The sequence below is a fragment of the Bubalus kerabau genome, chromosome 18 (genome assembly GCF_029407905.1).
Source record: "Bubalus kerabau isolate K-KA32 ecotype Philippines breed swamp buffalo chromosome 18, PCC_UOA_SB_1v2, whole genome shotgun sequence".
NCBI lineage: Eukaryota > Metazoa > Chordata > Mammalia > Artiodactyla > Bovidae > Bubalus > Bubalus kerabau.
In genome coordinates this window covers 43,837,847-43,859,290 of record NC_073641.1, presented here as the reverse complement: position 1 = coordinate 43,859,290, position 21,444 = coordinate 43,837,847, and the positions used below count along the sequence as shown (strand labels likewise).

At 37.4% G+C, this 21,444-nt stretch overlaps 1 protein-coding gene across 1 annotated transcript; it reads left to right on the top strand.

The window, feature by feature from the left end:
* Positions 1-5: 5 nt before the first annotated feature.
* On the top strand, positions 6-20,423 carry C18H5orf22 (chromosome 18 C5orf22 homolog). Its single transcript, XM_055555027.1, has 9 exons — positions 6-208; positions 2,952-3,097; positions 5,827-5,976; positions 8,450-8,879; positions 10,998-11,060; positions 11,506-11,627; positions 12,986-13,052; positions 14,955-15,094; positions 18,489-20,423. The coding sequence occupies exons 1-9, from the start codon at positions 128-130 to the stop codon at positions 18,619-18,621; spliced, it is 1,332 nt and encodes a 443-aa protein (XP_055411002.1). The 5' UTR covers positions 6-127; the 3' UTR covers positions 18,622-20,423.
* Positions 20,424-21,444: the final 1,021 nt, after the last annotated feature.

Sequence of the window (21,444 nt, the reverse complement as noted above, 5' to 3'; positions counted from 1 at the left end):
CCTCCTCCAATCCGAAACCACAACCGGGTGAGCGCGCGTTTACTCCCGGGAGAGGAGGCGGGCCGCAGCGCAGGCTCCTGAGGGAACCTCGGCTCCGGATTTTTAGGACTCTCACGCGCGCGAAAACATGAGTGAATCCGGGGGACAGCGCGCCCGGCTGCGGCGCTATTCAGAGATCCCGGTGTGGGTGGTGGAGGATCATCAGGAGGTGAGCGGGCGGCTGACGGGTGCTGGGGCAGGGTCGCGCGAGGACTGAGGCGGCGGCGGAGCCTGGAGGCCAGAGAGAGATCCGAGCGAGTTGCATTGCTGTGGGGAAAACACCAGGACGGCGACCTTGGAAGAATAGGCTTCGACGTTAATGCGGCGCTTACTACGAATCCGGCAACTCACTGAACCCTCGCGGTTTGCCCAAAATCCCACGGCCAATGAGTGGCTTCGGGATTCGAACGCGGGCAGTCGTAACTGCAGTAACTCGAGTCCTTAACCTGCTCAGAACTAAGGCTTCCTGTCTCCCGGCCTCCCCTTCACAATTCTGTGGTGTCGGTGGGAGGCTTCTGTTGAGAATATGCACTGTCATCTGTGAAATGGGTACAGAGTAGCTCTCAGAGCAGTTAGTATTATTGTGTGAGTAGTGTGGGCTGCCGTCTATGGGGTCGCACAGAGTCGGACACGACCGACGCGACTTAGCAGCAGCAGCAGGGTGTGCATGAATCTTTTAACATGGCGCTATAAAGATATTTTTCTGGTTTTGTAGTAGTGCTACTTTAGAATAGCTAAAATGGTGCCCACATCTAGATTTCTGAAAGCCTGCGAGAGTGCCGTGATCGAAGACTTTCTGTTTTTGATAGCTTTAATAATCCTTAGGAATTCTGTGGATGTTAAAGAGGAAGAGGCCGATTCCAGATGTGCGGATGAATAAAGATAATAGGAAGGAAATTTGGTTTCTCAGGACCTAGAGATAGTGTGCATGGGTCTGAGAGCAAGCATGGGGTAGGTGGTGCTTTCAGATTCAATCTTAACTTAGAACTCTAGAGACTGTAACGGAACAAAGAGCCATAGAGAGGACCTAGCCCAGCAACCAGCATCCAAAAGGTGTGAGAAAGACGCAGAGACCCAGGGTAGCTTGAACACATCTTTTACACCAGAGTGTGTATTAACAAGCAATTGTTTTTTCTTTTCTTTCCTTGAGTACCAGAGCTTGTCTGTTTCCTCACATTGTTCTTGAGTTTATGATGGGGGCAACATGCCAACAAGAGATGCCCATTGGAAGTTTTAAGGAAAAAAATAAAGCTTGAGCTGATTGTCTAAATCATCTGCAATGACAAATTTCATATTTTCCTACTTCTTCACAACTTCAGTTCAGTTCAGTCACTCAGTCCTGTTCGACTCTTTGCAACCCCATGGACTGAAGTGCACCAGTCTTCCCTGTCCATCACCAACTCCCGGAGCTTACCCAAACTCATGTCCATCGAGTCGGTGATGCCATCCAGCCATCTTATCCTCTGTCGTCCCCTTCTCCTCTTGCCCCCAATCCCTCCCAGCATCAGGGTCTTTTCCAGTGAGTCAGCTCTTTACATGAGGTAGCCAAAGTATTGGAGTTTCAGCTTCAGCATCAGTCCTTCCAATGAATACCCAGGACTTATCTCCTTTAGGATGGACTCGTTGGATCTCCTTGCAGTCTAAGGGACTTGCAAGAGTCCTCTCCAACACCACAGTTCAAAAGCATCAATTCTTCGGCGCTCAGCTTTCTTCACAGCCCAACTCTCACATCCATACATGACCACTGGAAAAACCATAGCCTTGACTAGATGGACCTTTGTTGGCAAAGTAATATCTCTGCTTTTTAAAATGCTGTCTAGATTGGTCATAACTTTCCTTCCAAGGAATAAGCGTCTTTTAATTTCATGGCTGCAACCACCATCTGCAGTGATTTTGGAGTCCCAAAAAATAGTCTGACACTGTTTCCCCATCTATTTCCCATGAAGTGGTGGGAGTAGATGCCATGGTCTTAGTTTTCTGAATGTTGAGCTTTAAGCCAACTTTTTCACTCTGCTATTTCACTTTTATCAAGAGGCTTTTTAGTTCCTCTTCACTTTCTGCCATAAGGGTGGTGTCATCTGCATATCTGAGGTTATTGATATTTCTCCTGGCAATCTTGATTCCAGCTGGTGCTTCTTCCAGCCCAGAGTTTCTCATGATGTATTCTGCATATAAGTTAAATAAGCAGGGTGACAATATACAGCCTTGACGTACTCCTTTTCCTATTTGGAACCAGTCTGTTGTTCCATGTCCAGTTCTAACTGTTGCTTCCTGACCTGCATATAGGTTTCTCAAGAGGCAGGTCGGTGGTCTGGTATTCCCATCTCTTGAAGAATTTTCCACACTTTATTGTGATCCACACAGTCAAAGGCTTTGGCATAGTCAATAAAGCAGAAATAGATGTTTTCCTGGAACTCTCTTGCTTTTTCGATGATCCAGTGGATGTTGGCAATTTGACCTCTGGTTCCTCTGCCTTTTCTAAAACCAGCTTGAACATCTGGAAGTTCACGGTTCACATATTGCTGAAGCCTGGCTTGGAGAATCTTGAGCATTACTTTACTAGTGTGTGAGATGAGTGCAATTGTGCAGTAGTTTGAGCATTCTTTGGCATTGCCTTTCTTTGGGATTAGCTTCTTGACCTGCCTACAGATTTCTCAGGAGGCAGGTAAGGTGGTCTGGTATTCCCATCTCTTGAAGAATTTTCCACAGTTTGTTGTGATCCACACAGTCAAAGGCTTTGGCGTAGTCAATAAAGCAGAAGTTATTTTTCTGGAACTCTTGCTTTTTTTATTCACAACTTGATGTGCTTCAAATTTTTTGAAGTTACGTTTAGCATTGTTTTTCAGCCTGCAGTTGAGTATATACTCATGATTTCAGTGCCAATTCTGAATGTGTACATGTATCTTTTACAGGTTCTGCCCTTTATATATCGGGCCATTGGCTCAAAGCATCTTCCTGCAAGTAATATAAGTTTTGTGCATTTCGACTCACATCCAGACCTCCTTATTCCTGTGGATATGCCAGCTGACACTGTATTTGATAAGGAAACACTTTTCGGGTAATATGTGATTTTGTTAATGACCTTTTTATGTGTCTGAAATACACTTTGCAATAGATGATAAGCAGTTAAGAGAAATAGTTTTTGGTAAGCTTGTGAGTTTTGCTTTTGTTTTGTTTACCTTTTTTATTTTATTTAGAGCAAGTATGGACAAACTTTCTCAACAATCCAGATAGTAAATATTTTTTAAATTTTTTTTTAATTGAAGGATAATTGCTTTACAGAATTTTGTTGGTTTCTGCCAAACATCAGTATGAATCAGCCATAGGTATGCATATGTCCTCTCCCTTTTAAACCTCTGTCCCATCTCCCTCCCCATCCCACCCTTCTGAATTATCACAGAGCTACTGTTTGAGTTCCGTGAGTCATAAAGCAAATTTCTATTGGCTCTCTATTTTACGTATGGTAATCTAAGTTTCCATGCTACTGTCTCTATACATTTCACCCTTTCCTTGCTCCCCAGATAGTAAATATTTCAGGCTGACCATATGGTCTCTGTTGCAGCTACATATTTTTGCCCTTGTAGTATGAACACAACTGTAAACACTATGTAAACAAGTGTCAGAGGCTGTGTTCCAATAAAACTTTATTTGGAAAAACAGGTGCCCCAACCACTGTTTGCCAATCTTTGCTTTAGAATATAGAATTTTAAAAGTAGAAGACTTTAGGAATTATCTGGGCCAATTCTCTCTTCTCCCCTTTAAAAGTCTGATATGGAGGCCTAGGAAAATGTGTCTTGAACTCATAATTCAATAATCGTATATGCAACGCATCTTTAATTTGTGTATCCTTTCTTCCAGTATTGAATCCCTCCAACCTCCCAATTTATTTTATTTTCAGGTCACAAATCCTATTGACGTTCGGTTATATAAAACCATAGTCACCGAATGGTGACTTACTAAGCACTCTTCAATGATAAAGTTCCCTGAAATCCTGTTATTATCTTTTTACTGATGTGTTTATTACAGTGTAGCCTACTCCTACAAAATAAAAAATTACATAGCAGTTATTCTCTTGTTATACTATAAAACTAAAATATAGATGTTTGTGTGAATTAATTTTAACCTACTACATTTCTTTTAGTTGACTCCAAAACTGGCTCAGAACATTCATCTCTAAAGAAATGTGGTAGTCCTACCATTGTCCTTACTCTCTTTTATATTTAGAGGTTTTATATTTTATAAATTGAAAAAAATTATGAAGCAGTTATGATGACCATGCAGTTAGTCATAGAATAATAGTTTTAAAACCTTTAATGTCAGGATTTCTGTATACCCTTAAAAATTCTTGAGTTTTTTTTATGTGGGGTATATTTAGTGATATTTACCATATTTGAAATTCAAACTGAGACATCTAAAATATTCATTCCATGGGACTTCCCTGGTGATCCAGTGGCTAAGACTCTGAACTCCCAATGCAGGAGGCCAAGTTTGGTCCTTAGGGAACTAGATCCTATATGCTGCAACTAAATAAATAATAAATAAATAAAAATATTTTTTTAATGTTAATTCATTTCAAAATAATAGACCTTTATATGTTAGCATAAATATTTTTATGAAAGACAAACATATTTTCTAAAGCAAAAGCGATCAGGGTAACTAAATTTTTGCAAATCTTTTTTTTTTATAATTTTTAAAATTTATTTATTTTTTAATTGAAGGATAATTGCTTTACAGAATTTTGTTGTTTTCTGTCACGCTTCAACATTAATCAGCCATAGTTCGCAGATCTTTTTAATACTTGCCTTTATAGAAAACAGCTAAATACTCAAGATTCTGCATTCAGTCTGTTACCATATATTGTTTTGGTGGAAGTATATGAAGAAAATTCACAAGTATTTTGATAGCCTTTCCAGCTGTTGTGTGTGATTAGTTGCTCAGGCGTGTCCAACTCTTTGCAACCCCATGTACTATAGCCTGCCAAGCTCTCTGTCCATGGGGATTCTCCAGGCAAGAATACTGGAGTGGGCTGCCATGCCCTCCTCCAGGGGATCTTCCCAACCCAGGGATCAAACCCAGGTCTCCCGAATTGCAGGCAGATTCTTTACCATCTGAGCCACCAGGGAAGCCCAGCTAATTGTGAATATTCTTTAATACCGTACCAAAACTTCACAAATGTTCATTCCTTAAAGCTTAGTTGAAGTGTAGAATCCAGCAATTCACATTCAAGCCTGATCAGCTGTGGTTTATCAGTCTGTCTTCCTTGCAAGAAAAATGGTGTTCAGCTTGCAATTCACTTACAAGTGCTTTCCCTTGAGACAACCATGGTACTTCAAAGTATATTGCAGAAGTACTTTCAGTGTTCTTCCTGTTTTGCCACACAGATTATTTTAAAATGTATGCTCAGGATCAAGATTTAATAAAATCATGAAAGACATGCTCATGCAAAACTGGATGGGAATGTGGGGCACTGGTGCTTGGTATTGATGAGTACAATGACAGCTAGTAGAGTTTGGTGCCTTTGCCTTGATTAATCTTAGAACATCAACCACCATTGTTTTGTACTGTCAGCATATATGTCAATACAGTGAAAAAGAGAAGTAATGCCTTGGTGTTATTAGGAAAACAATTTGGTCTAGTGGTCACACTAAAAAGGTCCAGGAAACCCTGCAAGGGCCCTTGGACCATGCTTTGAAACCTGCTATCTTAAAATATTCTTATGAATGAAATTACATTTGGAAAAACCCACTGACTAATAGTTTTTATGCTTCCTCTCTGTTTCTTTTCCAGAGAATTAAGTATTGAGAATTGGATTATGCCTGCAGTTTATGCTGGCCATTTTTCTCATGTAGTATGGCTTCATCCCACATGGGCTCAGCAAATCAGAGAGGGCAGGCATCACTTTTTAGTAGGCAAAGACACTTCTACCACAACAATCAGGTAATTTCCTCATATTCATGTGTATGAAAGGGAGTGGATACTTCTATCTCGTTTTGGAATCCCTATAATAACTTATAAGCATCTCTATAAACAATTGGGATCAGATTAGCCCTCAACTTTTCCAAAAAGAGTTCTTGAAACACCAGGAACAAGTTTTCCAGTCTCTTGATCTTTTTCACACACTGTTCATATTTTGTTGCTGGTCAAGCTGATTTTTGAATAAAATGATCTTCATCCTCTGGAACCCTGGCTCTGTTGATAACTAACTCCATTAAATCATTGGTGTACCTTATAGAAATGTATTTAATAATACATTTTATTAGTTCCTTCCAATGTACGTGTTGTTGGCTGAATTTAACAATTAGCATTGAAAAAGCAAAATTATCTCACTTTGATTTCTTACATTCAATGGCTTAAAAGTCGATTCAGCATTTTAATTTTATCAATATGATTAGCTTTCGATAATTATTTAATCTAAATTAAATAACAGCATCCTTTGACTTGAGTTATATGCTAACTATTTCTGTTGTGTAAGCTGTTTAACCAGTGTTTTGTGTTTCTTGTGATACTGTAATATCTTTAGAAATACCAGAATGTTCTTGGCTTTCTAAATTCTCTTGTTATGGAGTGAATGTTTTAAGCAGTGGAATCATAACTTCTAGAACCTGGAGGATAGTAGGATGAAATGGTAATACATTGAAAATGAAATGCAGGCTTTCTCAATGAAAATGATACTTTTTATTTGATTTATTTATCTGATTTATTCTTAGTGATATTGATAATAAAAGTTATACATAATACTGGCTTATATGAAATAGTGTTAGGGTTTTTATTGAGTACCAGTGAGTAGGCCTTATTTAACCTGTAACAGGTTTCTGCAAAGTCAAATCTCAGCAATCTGAAACAGACATTTGAAATTCAATGTGTAACAATAATATTAGGATGATGTTGATTATCATGATTTTAGTTAATCCTGCAAGTAAAAATTTATGAAAGAGACACACATACAGGTATGCAGCCTGAGATGTAAGTGTGTGATGAGCAAAGTAAGATATTCCTTATTAAAAATACCCATTTAGGTTGGTGGATACAGCATTGGTCTTTCTTAGGGTGGTGCATGCGTGCTAAATCACCTTGGTTGTGTCCAGCTCTTTGCAGCCCTATGGACTGTAGCCCACCAGGCTCCTCTGTCCAAGGGATTCTCCAGATAAGAATACTGGAGTGGGTTGCCATGCCCTTCTCTAGGGGATCCTTCCAACTCAGGGATTGAACCCATGTGTCTTATGGCTCCTGCATTGGCAGGCATGTTCTTCTACTACTAGTGCCACCTGGGAATCTTAGGGCAGTACAGTTATTAATAAGCTTGGATACTGGTTTTATTATGTCGTTTTTTTTTTTAGGAAGTTATATCTTTTTAAATATAAGGCAGTATATGCTAAAGAGGGGTGGATGAGAAATAAATATTAATACCATCATTCTAAATTGGATAGGTCCTACCCCGGAAGAACCATTTGGTGTCACTGTTCAAAGTACTTAGCAAGGCATAGTACAGTTGAAAAGCTAAGAACATGCTGTTATGTCTAAAATCAACAATCTGTAACTTGTGAAATGCTGCACAAGATTTTTGTAAGTTGCTTTACATATTAAAATATTACAGTTATATGAAATTTAATAAAGCTTTGAAATATGTCAGAGGGAGTTTCTACCAAGAGATATTATTTCCAGGTATAATTTTTCTCTCAAGTGATTTTTTTGGATGCAGTTCCAGCTGGTATGACAGAGATCTAAAGCACTGGCTAAACAGGATCTTTCATTTCTTTTCTCCAGTTAGAGTTTACCATGTGCAGTCCAGAGCCACTACGGCAGCCCTTCAGTTAAACCCCAAATAATTTCTGTCTTTTTGCTCCACCTTCTCTAGAGTGTGGCCTCTGAACTCAGAGTCCGGGTGGGGTTTGCTGCCACCGTGTTCACGTGCCAGTCGGTGGGGAGCAGAGAGCAATGCTCTCCACGCTTCTCTTCCCCTCACGACTTTAAAGCAGAACTGAGTCAGCTGGCCATACCTAGCTGAACGATGCGTGAGTGCGTGCTCAGTTGCCTCAGTTGTGCCCAACTCTTTGCGACCCCATGGACTATACTGTCGTGGAATTTTCCAAGCAAGAATACTGGAGTGGGTTGGCGTTTCCTAATCCAGGGGATCAAACCCTGACCCAGGGATCAAACCCGGGTCTCCCACATTGCAGGCAGATTCTTTACCATCTGAGCCACCTAGCTGCACAATAGGCTACAAAATATGGTCTTTGGGCAGTTGTGTGCCTAGCTAGAAATTTGAGAACCCTGTTTCCAGAAATTACAAATATTAGAGACAGCTCTCAGTTTTTGTCAAGTATGTCCTTTTTTGTATTTCTGAAAGTCTATATGTTAATGGGCTAATTTGTCCATTTGTCTTGAAAGTAATTTTTTTCCTTTAATCCAGGGTTACAAGTACAGATCATTACTTCCTAAGTGATGGTCTTTATGTAACTGAAGACCTGCTGGAGAACCCAAAACCTTTACAATTGGATGTAATTATGGTAAAACCTTATAAACTCTGTCACAGTCAAGGAGAGAATGATGCAGTGTCTTCTGCTAAGAAGCCAAAGCTAGCCCTGGAAGACTCAGAGAACACTGCCTCTGCTAATGGTGACTGTTGTTCAGAAGGACTGGGACAGGACACAGTGACACAAACAAGGGACCACACTTGCCTACAACCATCATGTTCATGTTCTTCTGAGAGCCAGGAATGCCAGACTACAGTTAGCACCGGAGAGATTCTGAAAATTTTAGAGAAAAGGGATGCATTTGTTTTAGATATTGACTTAGATTTTTTTTCAGTCAAGAATCCCTTCAAAGAAATGTTCACTCAGGTAAATGTGGTGTTTTAAAAATGTGCCATCAAAATCCAGATATAACTTTTGACTTCCCCCAAATATAACTGATAGCTTGCTAATGATCAGAGCCTTATTGATAATGTAAACAGTAAATTAACACATATTTTGTGTATTATATTTATCATATACTGTATTCTTTAAGGTAGAGAAAAGGTTGAGAAAATCATAAGGAAAATACATTTATAGTACTGTACTGTATTTATCAATACTGTACATCTATGTCGTGTTTAAAGATGAACCTATATCAATGTCTTATATGATATAAAACACTGCTACATATATTACTAACACCAGATGTCGAAGATGAAAAGATGTGATGAAGTCATTTATTTACAGTTACAGTGATTCATGCATTGATAACAAGGAAGCAGCAATGTGATTGTTTTAGGTAGCCTAATATAATCAATACAATTACTTCATGGTAGCCTAGCCTGTACACCAATGAATGAATCATTATAAAAATTTTACAGCATATTATAGTCATATTCATAATACAGTATTAGAAATGTTGTTATATAGTTTTGAATACCACTTACCTGTGGTAAGTCGATATGCAGTTTCTCCAGTTAGAGAGGCATGTATTCCTTAAAGTGTAATTCCTTGAAAGCCAAGTTATAAAGCAATAGGAAAACTAACATATTAGTAATTTTATATTAAATATCATTCATCTTATGCCTATGTAAGGATAGGTTAGTATCTACATACATTTTATTCATTTATGACATACCTAACTTTTTCTTAATTTATGCAGTATTTCTAGGCTGTACAGTTGGTCTGCAGATTTTTTTTCAATCGTTGTGAAGCTCCAAAATCTTTTCCTCTATACTGAAAAATATCCATGTATAAATGGTCCTGTGTGGTTCAAACCCATGTTGTTCAGAGGGCAACTGTAGTGTAATCTGGAGCAAGAGTAGGGGGACCTTGAGTGCCCTCCCAACTTGCAAATAAGAGAGAAAAATTGCCCTCTGTTTCTTTCCTGCTATTGTGAATGTACCAGTAACTATAACTTCCAGCGTTCAGAATTATAAAATGACTTTAGAGATGTTTAGAAAACATGAGAATGGGCATACCTGGAAGCTAAAAAACCTGACTTTATGAATTTATCCTACAAGTATACGCACCAAATATTTGTAATGGGAATTTCTAAAAGGTTACATAAGTGACTTAATGGCAGTTACTTCTTTTCCAGGGCTATAAGGAAACCTGGGAAAGTGGGAATTTTGTGTCCTTTACACCTTTTGGTGCTTTTGAACTTTTTGAAGAGCATGTATTATACTTATAATAGCTATTTTTTTTAAAGAACATGTTTGGTAGTCAGAAAGATCTAAGTTCTGTTTGTTACTTGTACTGTTTATTAGCTGCATGATCTTGGAAAAGTTACTTAACCTTTCGGATCCATGGTTTCTTCAAGTATAAAATCAAAATAATAATCATACCCAGTCACAGAATTGTTATATGAGGATCGTGCACAGCACTGTGCTTAAGGAATTTTAGATCTTGCCTATAGACCCTTCCTGACAATGCTCCTAAATGGGGCCAGGGAGACCTGCCTCTAATGGGGCTGCCTGCATGTGCTAAATGAGGACAGACATTCTCCTGCGAAATCCTCCCATTGTATCTGTTTGTACTCTAGCTTTCTCTCCTGTGGCTAGGGAATGGACCTCAAAGTGAATGTGGAAAGTTTTGTTTTGTTGTTACAAAGATACATATATTTCCTATACACTTGATCTTAGACAAAAGGCTGAGAAATGATTGTATTTCCTATACATAGCTAAAATCTGTTTAGATGTTAGGATGTATCCATTTATAGAGTAGAACAGTATTAGAAACATTTTCATTCATTACCTATTGGCCATTAAGTCTTCTTCCATAATTAATATTTATACATTGTTATCATGCCCAGATGAATAGTTACCCTAAAGAAGGGATAATATTTACAATGAAATAATGAATTACATTATTCCCTGATTTCCCAGACTTACCTTTAAATGATTATCTAAGATATTCTTGTATCAATGTCATTTTTTACTTAAAGTATATCATTGAAAAATTAATCTTTTTTCTACTATATGGATTCTTTGTTTCGTTTTCCAGGAGGAGTACAAAATCTTACAAGAGCTGTACCAATTTAAAAAGCCTGGAAGCAACCTGACAGAGGTATCCTTCGTTTCTTTTGGACTTGTCTAAAGGGCTTCCCTTTAGCGGTAAAGAATCTGCCTGCCAGTGCAAGAGACGCAGGTTCGATCCCTGGGTCCACAAGATCCCCTGGAGAAGGGAACGGCAACCCACTCCAGTATTCTTGCCTGGGAAGTCCCATGGACAGAGGAACCTGGCTGGCTACAGTCCAGGGCGTGACAAAAGAGCTGGATGCCACTTGGTGACTAAACAACAACAATCTATCACATAGCTAATAATATCTTACATGATATTAGAGTACTCTCAAACAACGGCCCCAAATCTTGATATGTGTTTCTTGGGGAAACCCATGGTTAGTACTTGAAAATCATGTGTTAACTGATTGAATTGAAATTTTCATTGTAATGGGATTTCACTTATTTTTTGAAAGTAACTATATAATCTCAGCTTTTCAATGTGCTTAAAGGAAGATTTGGTAGATTGTGTTGATAATCGAATTCATCAATTAGAAGATTTAGAAGCTGCTTTTGCTGATTTGTGTGATGGCGATGATGAAGAAACTGTACAGAAATGGGCTTCAAACCCTGGGTAAGACTCTCAAATATTTTTTTTTCTTCAACTCTACTGTATTTTAGTCCTAGATATATTGCTAAATTTGCTAGATAAATTGCTTTTTAAAAATCCGTATCTTTCGCTATATGTATTACCTATTCAAAATATTCAGTGCAGTTTTCACTTTAAAATAAAGTGTTCAGAAACATCCCTGAAATATAAATATTATAGAACTTTATTGTCATTAAGGAAAGCAGTGGTATAGAAGAATAAACCATCATAATATTAATCCTATCAGTAACTACTAATTAGGCACTTTAACATAAGTTAGTTTTTTCTCTTTAGTAGAGGGAACTAGATCTAAAAATGATTCCCCCTCTTTGAAATTATGTTGGAAGAGGGAGAGATAGAAATAAGTCTCAGAACATGATTCTCCCCAGAAATGTTTTGTGTACCTACTATTTTGTGATTTTGTGAAGTCTCAAGCCAAACTTAAGCTTAAATCAAACAAAATAGACAACTTTAGAATCCTGAATCTAGCCCACAGATGGAGCCACCTTCCACTGAAACCCACCCATCTGCTGAGCACGCTTAGCTCTTCACCACCTGCAGGCAGTTCTGTCACAGACCTGAAGAAAAACAAAGGAAAAGACAGCAAGAAAAGTCTCCCCAAACTTAGCATGCCCCCAAAAGGGTCATACCCTCAGTGTGAACGAGTCTTCACTGTTCCTAAGGAAGTAGAAGAGGTGGGTGACTAGGGTCCAGAACCCCAGAAAGTGTCGTTAATAAGAAGGAAGAAGTAACAGGATCAGTGGGTAGACAGGCCTCCATACCTCCTTTTTTGTTTACTTTTTCCCTCCCAGCAGATGAGTGGGTATTGGTAGAGGAGGCGTTAAAATACTCGAAACATTAATTAATCAAGGCTTCCAAAGAGTTCCACCTATATTAAATAACTTAAAAGCACCATTGTTATTATATCAAATGGTATAGAACTTTACCAGTTATAATTGTATATGTCAATAAATATGTCCTGAATTTTTTTCTCAGTTTTTGGGAAACTATCTTCATCATGGTACGCTAAACACTTACTGCTGATCAAAATAATTTTTAAAGTCATGGTAGAGTTTTCATTCTTAAAGAGGAAAATCTCAGTTTCTTGAGTGTTAATTTTCAATCTTTATTACATATAATCTGTAATCTTTTAAGTAAGAAAACAGCAGGGAACATTTATTTCTTAATATTTTAAGATGATATTTGAGCAACTCTTATCTTTCATTTCCAAAACATCATATAAAACTTATTGTTAATGGTAAATTTTAAGGGTAATGTATCATTTGCTACTGTCATTTTAGTTGAGGTGGTGTAATGTTTAATTGAGGGATTCTTTTTTCCAGAATGGAATTACTAGTTCCACTGGTACAGAGTTTGAAAAAACGGATGGAAGCACCAGACTATGAGATGGTAAATGTTTATATTGAAGTATAAAATTGACCCTTTAAGAAAGGTACTTTTGTGGCTAGAAAAATGTGCCCTCTGTTAAAGTGATTCACTTTTATTTGTATTCCTGGAAAGTATGAATGGACTTTTTTTGTGTGTGTGGAAAAAATATATACTTTTTCAAAGCCAGAATACTGGAAAAGCTTTCCAGGAAAAACATGCTTTTGCTAATTTTATATACAAAGTAAAAGTGCTGTTGACTTTTTACACTTGATCTTAGCCAGAAGGCTAAGAAGTGATGCTGTGGACTTTTTAATTTTGTCTATGATCAGATATCCCCTTGCCAGAGAAAAGAAAGTATATAGTTTCTAAATTTGCTCATTCTTTATTTGTTCATTTTTATGCTCCTTTCACACTTCTTTCTTTCTTCTCTGAAAACTTTTCTGGTTAAAAAACCAAACAGACAAAAGAAGGCATTGTGGCCAGCACATCTTAACTATATTAGCTATATAACTTTGTTTGCACAGCAAATCTGAATACTATTTTAAAAGAAGATGCCCTTAATGGTAATTTCTTTATTTTTATATCATTTTGCAATATCTGAGTTTAAATTTTCCCATTTGAAATTCAGGTCCCCTTTTCTCAAATTTTGTGCCAGAGCTGAGACCACCAGTTCTGCTTCTTTTACTTGTAGTGTTTATTTACTAAATTGTGGTTTTACTTTAGTGTTTTATTTAGTTGTGGTATATAATCAAACCACCTTATTTGAACTGAAGTTTATGTATTGATTTAATGCTAGTTTTGTAAGAATAGAAAATACCAGCAAAAGACTATTTGGTTAAATCAGAGCTAACTCAAAGCTTGCCCTTTTTTTTTAATGGCAAACTTTAAAAATGATAGAAGACTCAGGGTTTAAAAGTGCTTTGAGCTCATATGATATTATTGAAAGTATCTTCATGCAGGTCTACTTTAGTCATTACTTTGCATCTGAATTTTCTGGTGAGGAGGCAAGAGTTTTGTACACTGTTTGTTGAGAAAAAGGATGGCATAGGCCTGGTAGCAGATTATGTAGCCAGATGCAATGTACCCATAGCTGCAGGATTAGAACACTAAGTGTTTTGATCATTTTAGTAGAAAAGAACATGCAAAATCTCTCTTTTTAGTGTATTGACCAATCATTGCCAGTTAAATCTTTGACGTGTATCCAGAGCCTCCAGTAATATAGTAAATTAGTGGGTTTTTCCCATGCTTTGCACTTATGTACCCTAGGCAAAACTATAATACATTTGAATTCCAGTTTTTAAAAGTTTAAAGCAGGGGCTGCAAAATGTCAGTCTGTGGGCCATTTCTTGCTTTCAGGCATATTTAATTTAGTGCTAAGACTGAAACACCAGTCATTTACATTTAAAACACATGTATGTCAGTATATATGGTTATACACAAAGCATAGAAACTCGAAACAATAGGTTCAGTAAGGTAGGAGAAAGACTTTCATCTTGTATCCTCTTGAAGCTTTAAATGTAGTACTTGTTGGATGTATTTAAAAAGTAAAATAATTTCTTGAAAGAAAGGAAATGTGAGAATACTATGTATAGACTTTTTAAAATCTAAGTAAAATGAATAACTTGATAGAAAATGTAAATTGTCAAAATAGACTCAAGTAAAGACAGAAACAGAGTGAATCTACAATTATAAAATAAATTTTAAAATTGTTCCTAGAAAAGGCATCAGGCCCAAACAGGTGTACAGGCCAGTTCTTCCAAAACATCAGAGAACAGATAACTTCTGTGGCATGGAAATTGTTAAGGAAAAAGCAATCCTAATCCACAAAAATATTAAAAATTTAGTCATCAAGGCCGTTAATGGTTAACAAGTCTTCTAAAGACAACAACATTACCATGTAATTTTTAATTGTCTTATTTTCAGGTTCACCAGGCTGGTCTAACCTGTGATTATTCAGAACTCCCTCACCATATCAGCACAGAACAAGAAATTGAACATCTTATTCAGTCTTTGCATACTGTTCTAAAAAATTTCCCAAAACCTACTCTAGTGACAATTGCAAGGTAAGTGTAGTAGCTTGAATAATGGCCCACCAAATATGTCCACGTCCTAATCTCCAGCACTTATGAATATGATGCCTTATATGCAAAAGGGACTTTACAGATATGATTAATTTAAGGATCTTGAAAATGAAACGATTATCCTGGATTATCTGGGTGAGCCCAGTGTAATCACAAAGGTCTGAATAGGAGGAAGAGAGGAAGGTCAGAATGAGAGAATGGAGGATGCTAGACTGTGGACTTTGAAGATGGGGTTTGAACTGAAAAGTGCAGGAAGCCTCTGGAAGCTGGAGAGGCAGGGAAGCAGATTCTTTCCCTAGAGCCTAGAGAAGAAATACAGCCCTGCCAGCACCTTTGTTTTAGGACTTCTGACCTCCAACAGAATTATAAGATGATGAATTTGTTTTACTTTAAGTCACTAAGTTTGTAGTGATTTGTTACAGTGGCAGCAGGAAATTTAAGTCTCCATAGATGAATCTAATGATTACTAATACAATAGTTCTTACCAGCTTTTTACCTACTCAGCTCAAAATTCAGGTGTTGTATTTTCTTTTTCCTGTTGGTGGTGGCTGGCAAACAGCATACAATTCCTGTTATCTTGTCTTTGAAGTTGGTGATGTTATTCAGTTGAACATAAGAAATTCTAATATCTGTGTGCTACAGATAAATGTTTAGCTACTGCCATGTTTTACATTTGAATTGTATAAATGTGCTGAATAGTTATAGCAGTTTAATAAAAATTTCTGTATTAATCTTTGGCCTCATTCTGCATGGAACTGTTTCTAAAATAATACTTTAAATGTTCAGGCAAGTTATATTTACTTATTTTATGACAAGTTTTTTGTGACTCTCTTTACCATTCATAATGAATTCATAAATAATCTAATCTACATACACATAGGGCTTCCCTCATAGCTCAGTTGGTAAAGAATCTGCCTTCAATGCAGGAGACCCCAGTTTGATTCCTGGGTCAGGAAGATCTGCTGGAGAAGGGATATGCTACCCGCTCCAGTATTCTTGGGCTTCCCTTGTGGCTCAGCTGGTAAAGAATCCGCCTGCAATGCCAGAGACCTGGGTACAATCCCTAGATTGGGAAGACCCCCAGGAGAAGGGAAAGGCTACTCCAGTATTGTGGCCTAGAGAATTCCATGTACCATACAGTCTATGGGGTTGCAAAGAGTCGGACACAACTGAGCGACTTACACTTTCTTTCTTTCTTTCACATACACATATAATTTAAATATATTTAGATAGCATGTACAATGTGTGGATGATGTAATTGTCTTAGTCCGTTCCGGCTGCAATAACAAAAATACCTTAGACCAAATAGCTTATAAACAACGGATATTTCTCACAGTCCTGTAGACTAGGAAGTCTAAGATGAGAGTACCAGCAGAATCACTGTCTGGTGAGGACCTGCTTCCTGATTCATAGACAGCCATCTTCTCTCTGTAACCTCACATAGAAGGAAGGGGTGAAGATGCTCCCTGGAGTCTCTTTAATAAAGGTATTAATCTCATTCATGAGGACTCCACCCTCTGACCTGATCACTTCCAAAGACCCCCCCCACCTCCAAATATCATCACATTGGAATTAGATTTCAACACAGGAATTTTGGGGGCACATAAACATTTTAGTTTATAGCAATAACCTACCTACACATATAATTTAAATATACATTAAATATATACACACACCAAAAAAATAATAGCACAAAGGAGAAAGGAGAGCAATTGATGATAAAATAATACATATTAAAATGCCACGCCAAACTGGAATCTTTACAAAGAGTCACTAAATGTAACAGTTAAAAATGCAGACAGATCCAGCCAGTTGTGTTGCCCACATACCGTGAATAGCACTGCTATAGGAACATGGTTATTCTAGTCACAGCAAGCTCTTGATAAAATTCTGAACTTAAAGTCTAATCTTCCCTCAGTTCACAGAGTATCTGCATTCCTGGAAATTTTAGTGTAATCCATTTCAAAAATACAGACTATTTGTAGAAAACTATTAAAAATAGGCTCAAAAAATTAAAACCAAATTTTTCACTTATTTAAATGCTCCATGGACTTTGGAAACTGCAGGACACAGGAAAATTCATATTCATATTCATATTGCAGTAGTATCCTACGTATTGCAAACACTCACAATATGCAGACCCTCTCTCCTAATTGTTTTTGTGACAAAAATGTGCCTGCAGATTTCAAAAACTCCTTCCTGGGGGTTGCTACCATCATGAGCTACTCTAATACTGTTTTCAAGAAGCCAGAAATCTGTGTGAAAGCATCAAAGTGTCCCTATTTGTTAAGGCTAATAAATTAAGCTTTTACATATCATGCTTTCTTCAAGGTCTTTATCCATATGTATGTGTTAGACAGTATTTAATAATTTAAAATTGCTCTGTGTCATCTGTCATGTGTTACATGTTTACATCAAGCCTCAGATGTAGCCTAATCACCATAGAATGAAATGAGCTCATCAGAAGTCTTAGAGATTATTTCTTTAGGTCTAAAATACTTGAATAAGGAGTAGGCTAGATAACTAATTTCATTTCCTTCTATAAACATTCCCATGCCGTTTTCCAATCTAGTGGAATTTCCAATGGCTTTCCTCACCCTAGTCTAGTACCAGGAGGCACTATGAAATCATTTTAGATACTAACCCAACTAAAATTGTCAACAACATTGTTACTGGCTGGTGCCAGCCAAATTGTAGTCAGTGATTCTAGAAAGACTCAAAATACAGATTCCTGCCCCATACCTCTTTGCTCTTTCCTCCTTAATACTACCTAGGAGACTAATCCCAACACCAGCACATCCACACATTTCATTTTGGATGATCTTGTACACTTGTGTGGTGATCAGATTATTTATAGAGGCAGAACCCTTTTATCAGTTGGAAAGCCTCTACCCTCATAATTTCTATCCTGTTTGTAGACATAATAAAAGAACGTGAAACATGATGCCCAGTCACTAACATAATTAGCGCCAGTGTTCCCAAGCAACACCTCCCTCTCATGGAAACAAGGGCCTAGTATCAAGCACTGGGGCTTTGGAAATGTGCTGTATGGTGTTGAATCCCATCACCAGCACATACCAGTATGTGACCCATGCAGGTTAATCCTTCTCTGTTTGACTCCTTTAAAGGGATGGTAAAGGTATCTATTTCATAGAGCTGCTGAGAAGGTTAAAGAACATAAAACATGTAATGCACCTGACATATAGTAAAGGTTTAGTAGCTTTCAGCTATTATTTTTCCAGAATTGAATACAGCTTCATTTCTACTTTACATTGAATTCAATACACACAGGCTTTTCCTCACTGCCCAGTATGATCTCATTCTACTTATGTATATTTTTCTTTTCTTTCCTTTCTCTTTCTTTTCTTGGTTCCAGGTCAAGTCTGGATGATTACTGTCCTTCTGAGCAAGTTGAAGCCATTCAAGAAAAAGTCCTCAGTGTGCTACGCTCCCTCTACGGGGCTCTAGACGTTCACCTGGTGTATTCAGCAGAGTCTGCTGCACCTTGAAGCATCACAGCACTAGGCTCCTGTTACAGCTTGATGGAGTAACAGGGTTTTCATTAACTGATTTTCAAATGAGTCTTCCAGAGAATACCTTAATAGTATTGAATAACTTTCCATTTAAAATTTTTCAGGTATTTTGAATCTCCAAACAGATATCACCAGTTGTTGAATGATGGCAAATTTTTTTGGCATCAGGCTTACCCCCAAGTGATGGATCTGATGCTCATCTTTCTTCCTATCCATCACTGTCATCTTCACTTTTGTGATGGGTTTTTCCTCTTTTCCCCTCTTCTGCTTAGGTCGGTTGGACTATATGAGATTCATTCATTCATTTATTCATTCATTCAGCCAACTGACATTTTTTGAACTCATACATGTGCTGGTCATAATTTAGTGCTGATTATATGGTTACAAACAGAATAGACAAGGCCCCTGCCCTCCTGGTGGACAGCTAAGAAACATATTAAGGATTGTGAGACATGTTATGAAAGAAAGGAGAACCACAAACATGTTTAAGTGTACTATTAGTACTCAGGGCATCCTGGCCTTACAGGAAGGTAACATTCTCAAGCTACTACCAAAAAAAAGTAAATAAATAAACTTGCCAGTCCATGAGTATTTCCAGGATCTGGCCGAGCTTTTACAGAATGCTTTCAACATTGTTGGTATTAAGGAGGTCTATTTGAGTAAATTCAGTTAAACAAAATAACTTTTCTTTGCTAATCAATAAAATCCCCCAGGGTTTTTATTCCTCCAGATGGTGAGTATGGGAGTCAAATATCCTTATAGTTCCTAAGTGCCACTTCATTGGCAGTCTTGGTTGATAATATTTTCAAATAAACCAGCTTTTTATGTAAATAGTAGGGAAAAACTTGAGTCCTTGATTCTGATATCATGAATACCCAAGGATGTAACTGCCTTCCACCAGCCTCTCCATAAGTAAGAGAGCCTACCTAAGGTACTCTTGATCATGAAACTTTTTGTTTACATAATTTGCCAACATCTTCCTCTCTTCAGTATTCCTCATGTTCAGTAATCATTTCTTAACTGCCTACTTGGGTTCCTTTAAAAAGTAGGATGTCATTTAAAGAAAAAACCCATCCAGTCCTCACTTTTAGCACCACAGTCGTTTTAATTTTTGCACGTACCTTTCAGGACTTGCACAGGTGTTTCTGTTGGGTTGCATGTAGCTGAAATTAGTGTTTCCTGACTTAATACCCAAGGTTATGTTGCCATTGCCAGTCAGTAGATGGCACCAGATCCCCTTTTTCCAATGATTGTATTTTACAGCAAACCTTTCTTGTCCCTAAGTTGATTTCCCAAGACTGATAAGTATAAGTGCTTATTTCTGTGTGAAAAGCAAAGCAAAGTGATTTAGCCTTCCATTTTGATAGAACATTGTATGCCAGAAAGTGTAATTTCCCTGTAAAATCAGAATTGCAAAAAGTGCTATTTATTTTTCAGTGTTGGAAAAATTTTATTACAGTTCTGTAAGTGAGGTTGCTTTTATAAGTAAATTATTTTGCCTGCTAAAATAAATTAAAAAGTGTGTTAAGATTTTAAAGATTTAAAACCAAACTATAGAACTAATTAATCGTATTTGGTCTTGGGATGTTCCTAGCATTGATCTTGTAAGTCTGGTTTAATAGTCATTTATTATGGGTCCCATGAACTCAGATGACGTTCATCATTGTTTTTAACTCAGGTAGAATGAAAGGGCATCAGTTTCCTTTTTAAGAACATTCACATTGTTCTCATGCTCTGTAATTCTCTTTGAAGAATAAAATTCAGTTCCTACTTGTTAAGTGGAACCAACTTAGTAAATTATGTCTCTGCACATTTCAAATAGGAAGGTACTTAGTTTATCAAGACATCCATCATTTCTATTCTAAGTACCAATGAGGAATACCACAGTACAGTGCTTTGAATTATGTACAAATATCACTCAAGCATGGGATTTTGAGCAGCTTTTTGAAAAAATGTGACTTAAATATTAGATTAGGCCATAACTTTGGTAACTGACAAGTATATATTTCCCAGTATCTAGGGGGAAATTTTTTTTAATCTAGAAATTTTTTTGTAGACATCTTATCTTTGTCTTCTAGGTTCCCGGGAAACTCTTAGTCAAAGGCCTTCACTCTTTATATGATCTTCTCTCCAAATCTTCATTTTAGTAGTAGTGGCCCCAGATTGCTGACAGTATATGCATCACACTGAAAATAGTTTATAGTATATTTCTTAGTATAAGATTTCTCATTTACCAAACTTAATAGAAAGCATTTTCATAAAACTTAGGAAATTTTGTTAGACATCTTTCAGAAATGCTCAAGATACCTAAGGATCATTTGTGAAAATACTAACTATGGGACTGTACTGTACCACCTGGTCATCCTGCATTGCAGCACTCGCTTGAAATGCTTGTTTGTGAACTAACTGGTCCTGGACCACCTCTGTGGTTTTGTAGATCTAGCTGCCCTCATGGAATTCCAAACATCAGTGCCTTCTTTTCCTTTATTCTCATCTGAGTTCAACAAATGAAGTTAGAGTGACTACAAAGGTTTCTGTGGACTGTAATTCTTAGGAGAGAGTTCTCTGAACAGTGAACACTCTGGGCACTCACTGGAAGGGTGTAGCTTATCATTACAGAGTAGTAAGCTGGCATTCTGTACATTAGTATCTTCTGAGTTCAGTTCCTATGATTCAGAAGCAAGAGCACATTTCAAAGGCTGAGGCTATACAGTTTCACTTCTGTCAAAGACCTTCCTTTTTGACTAGGCAGCCAGCCTCCAGCTCCAGCATTCCTACCATGTCTGTAACTTCAGACAG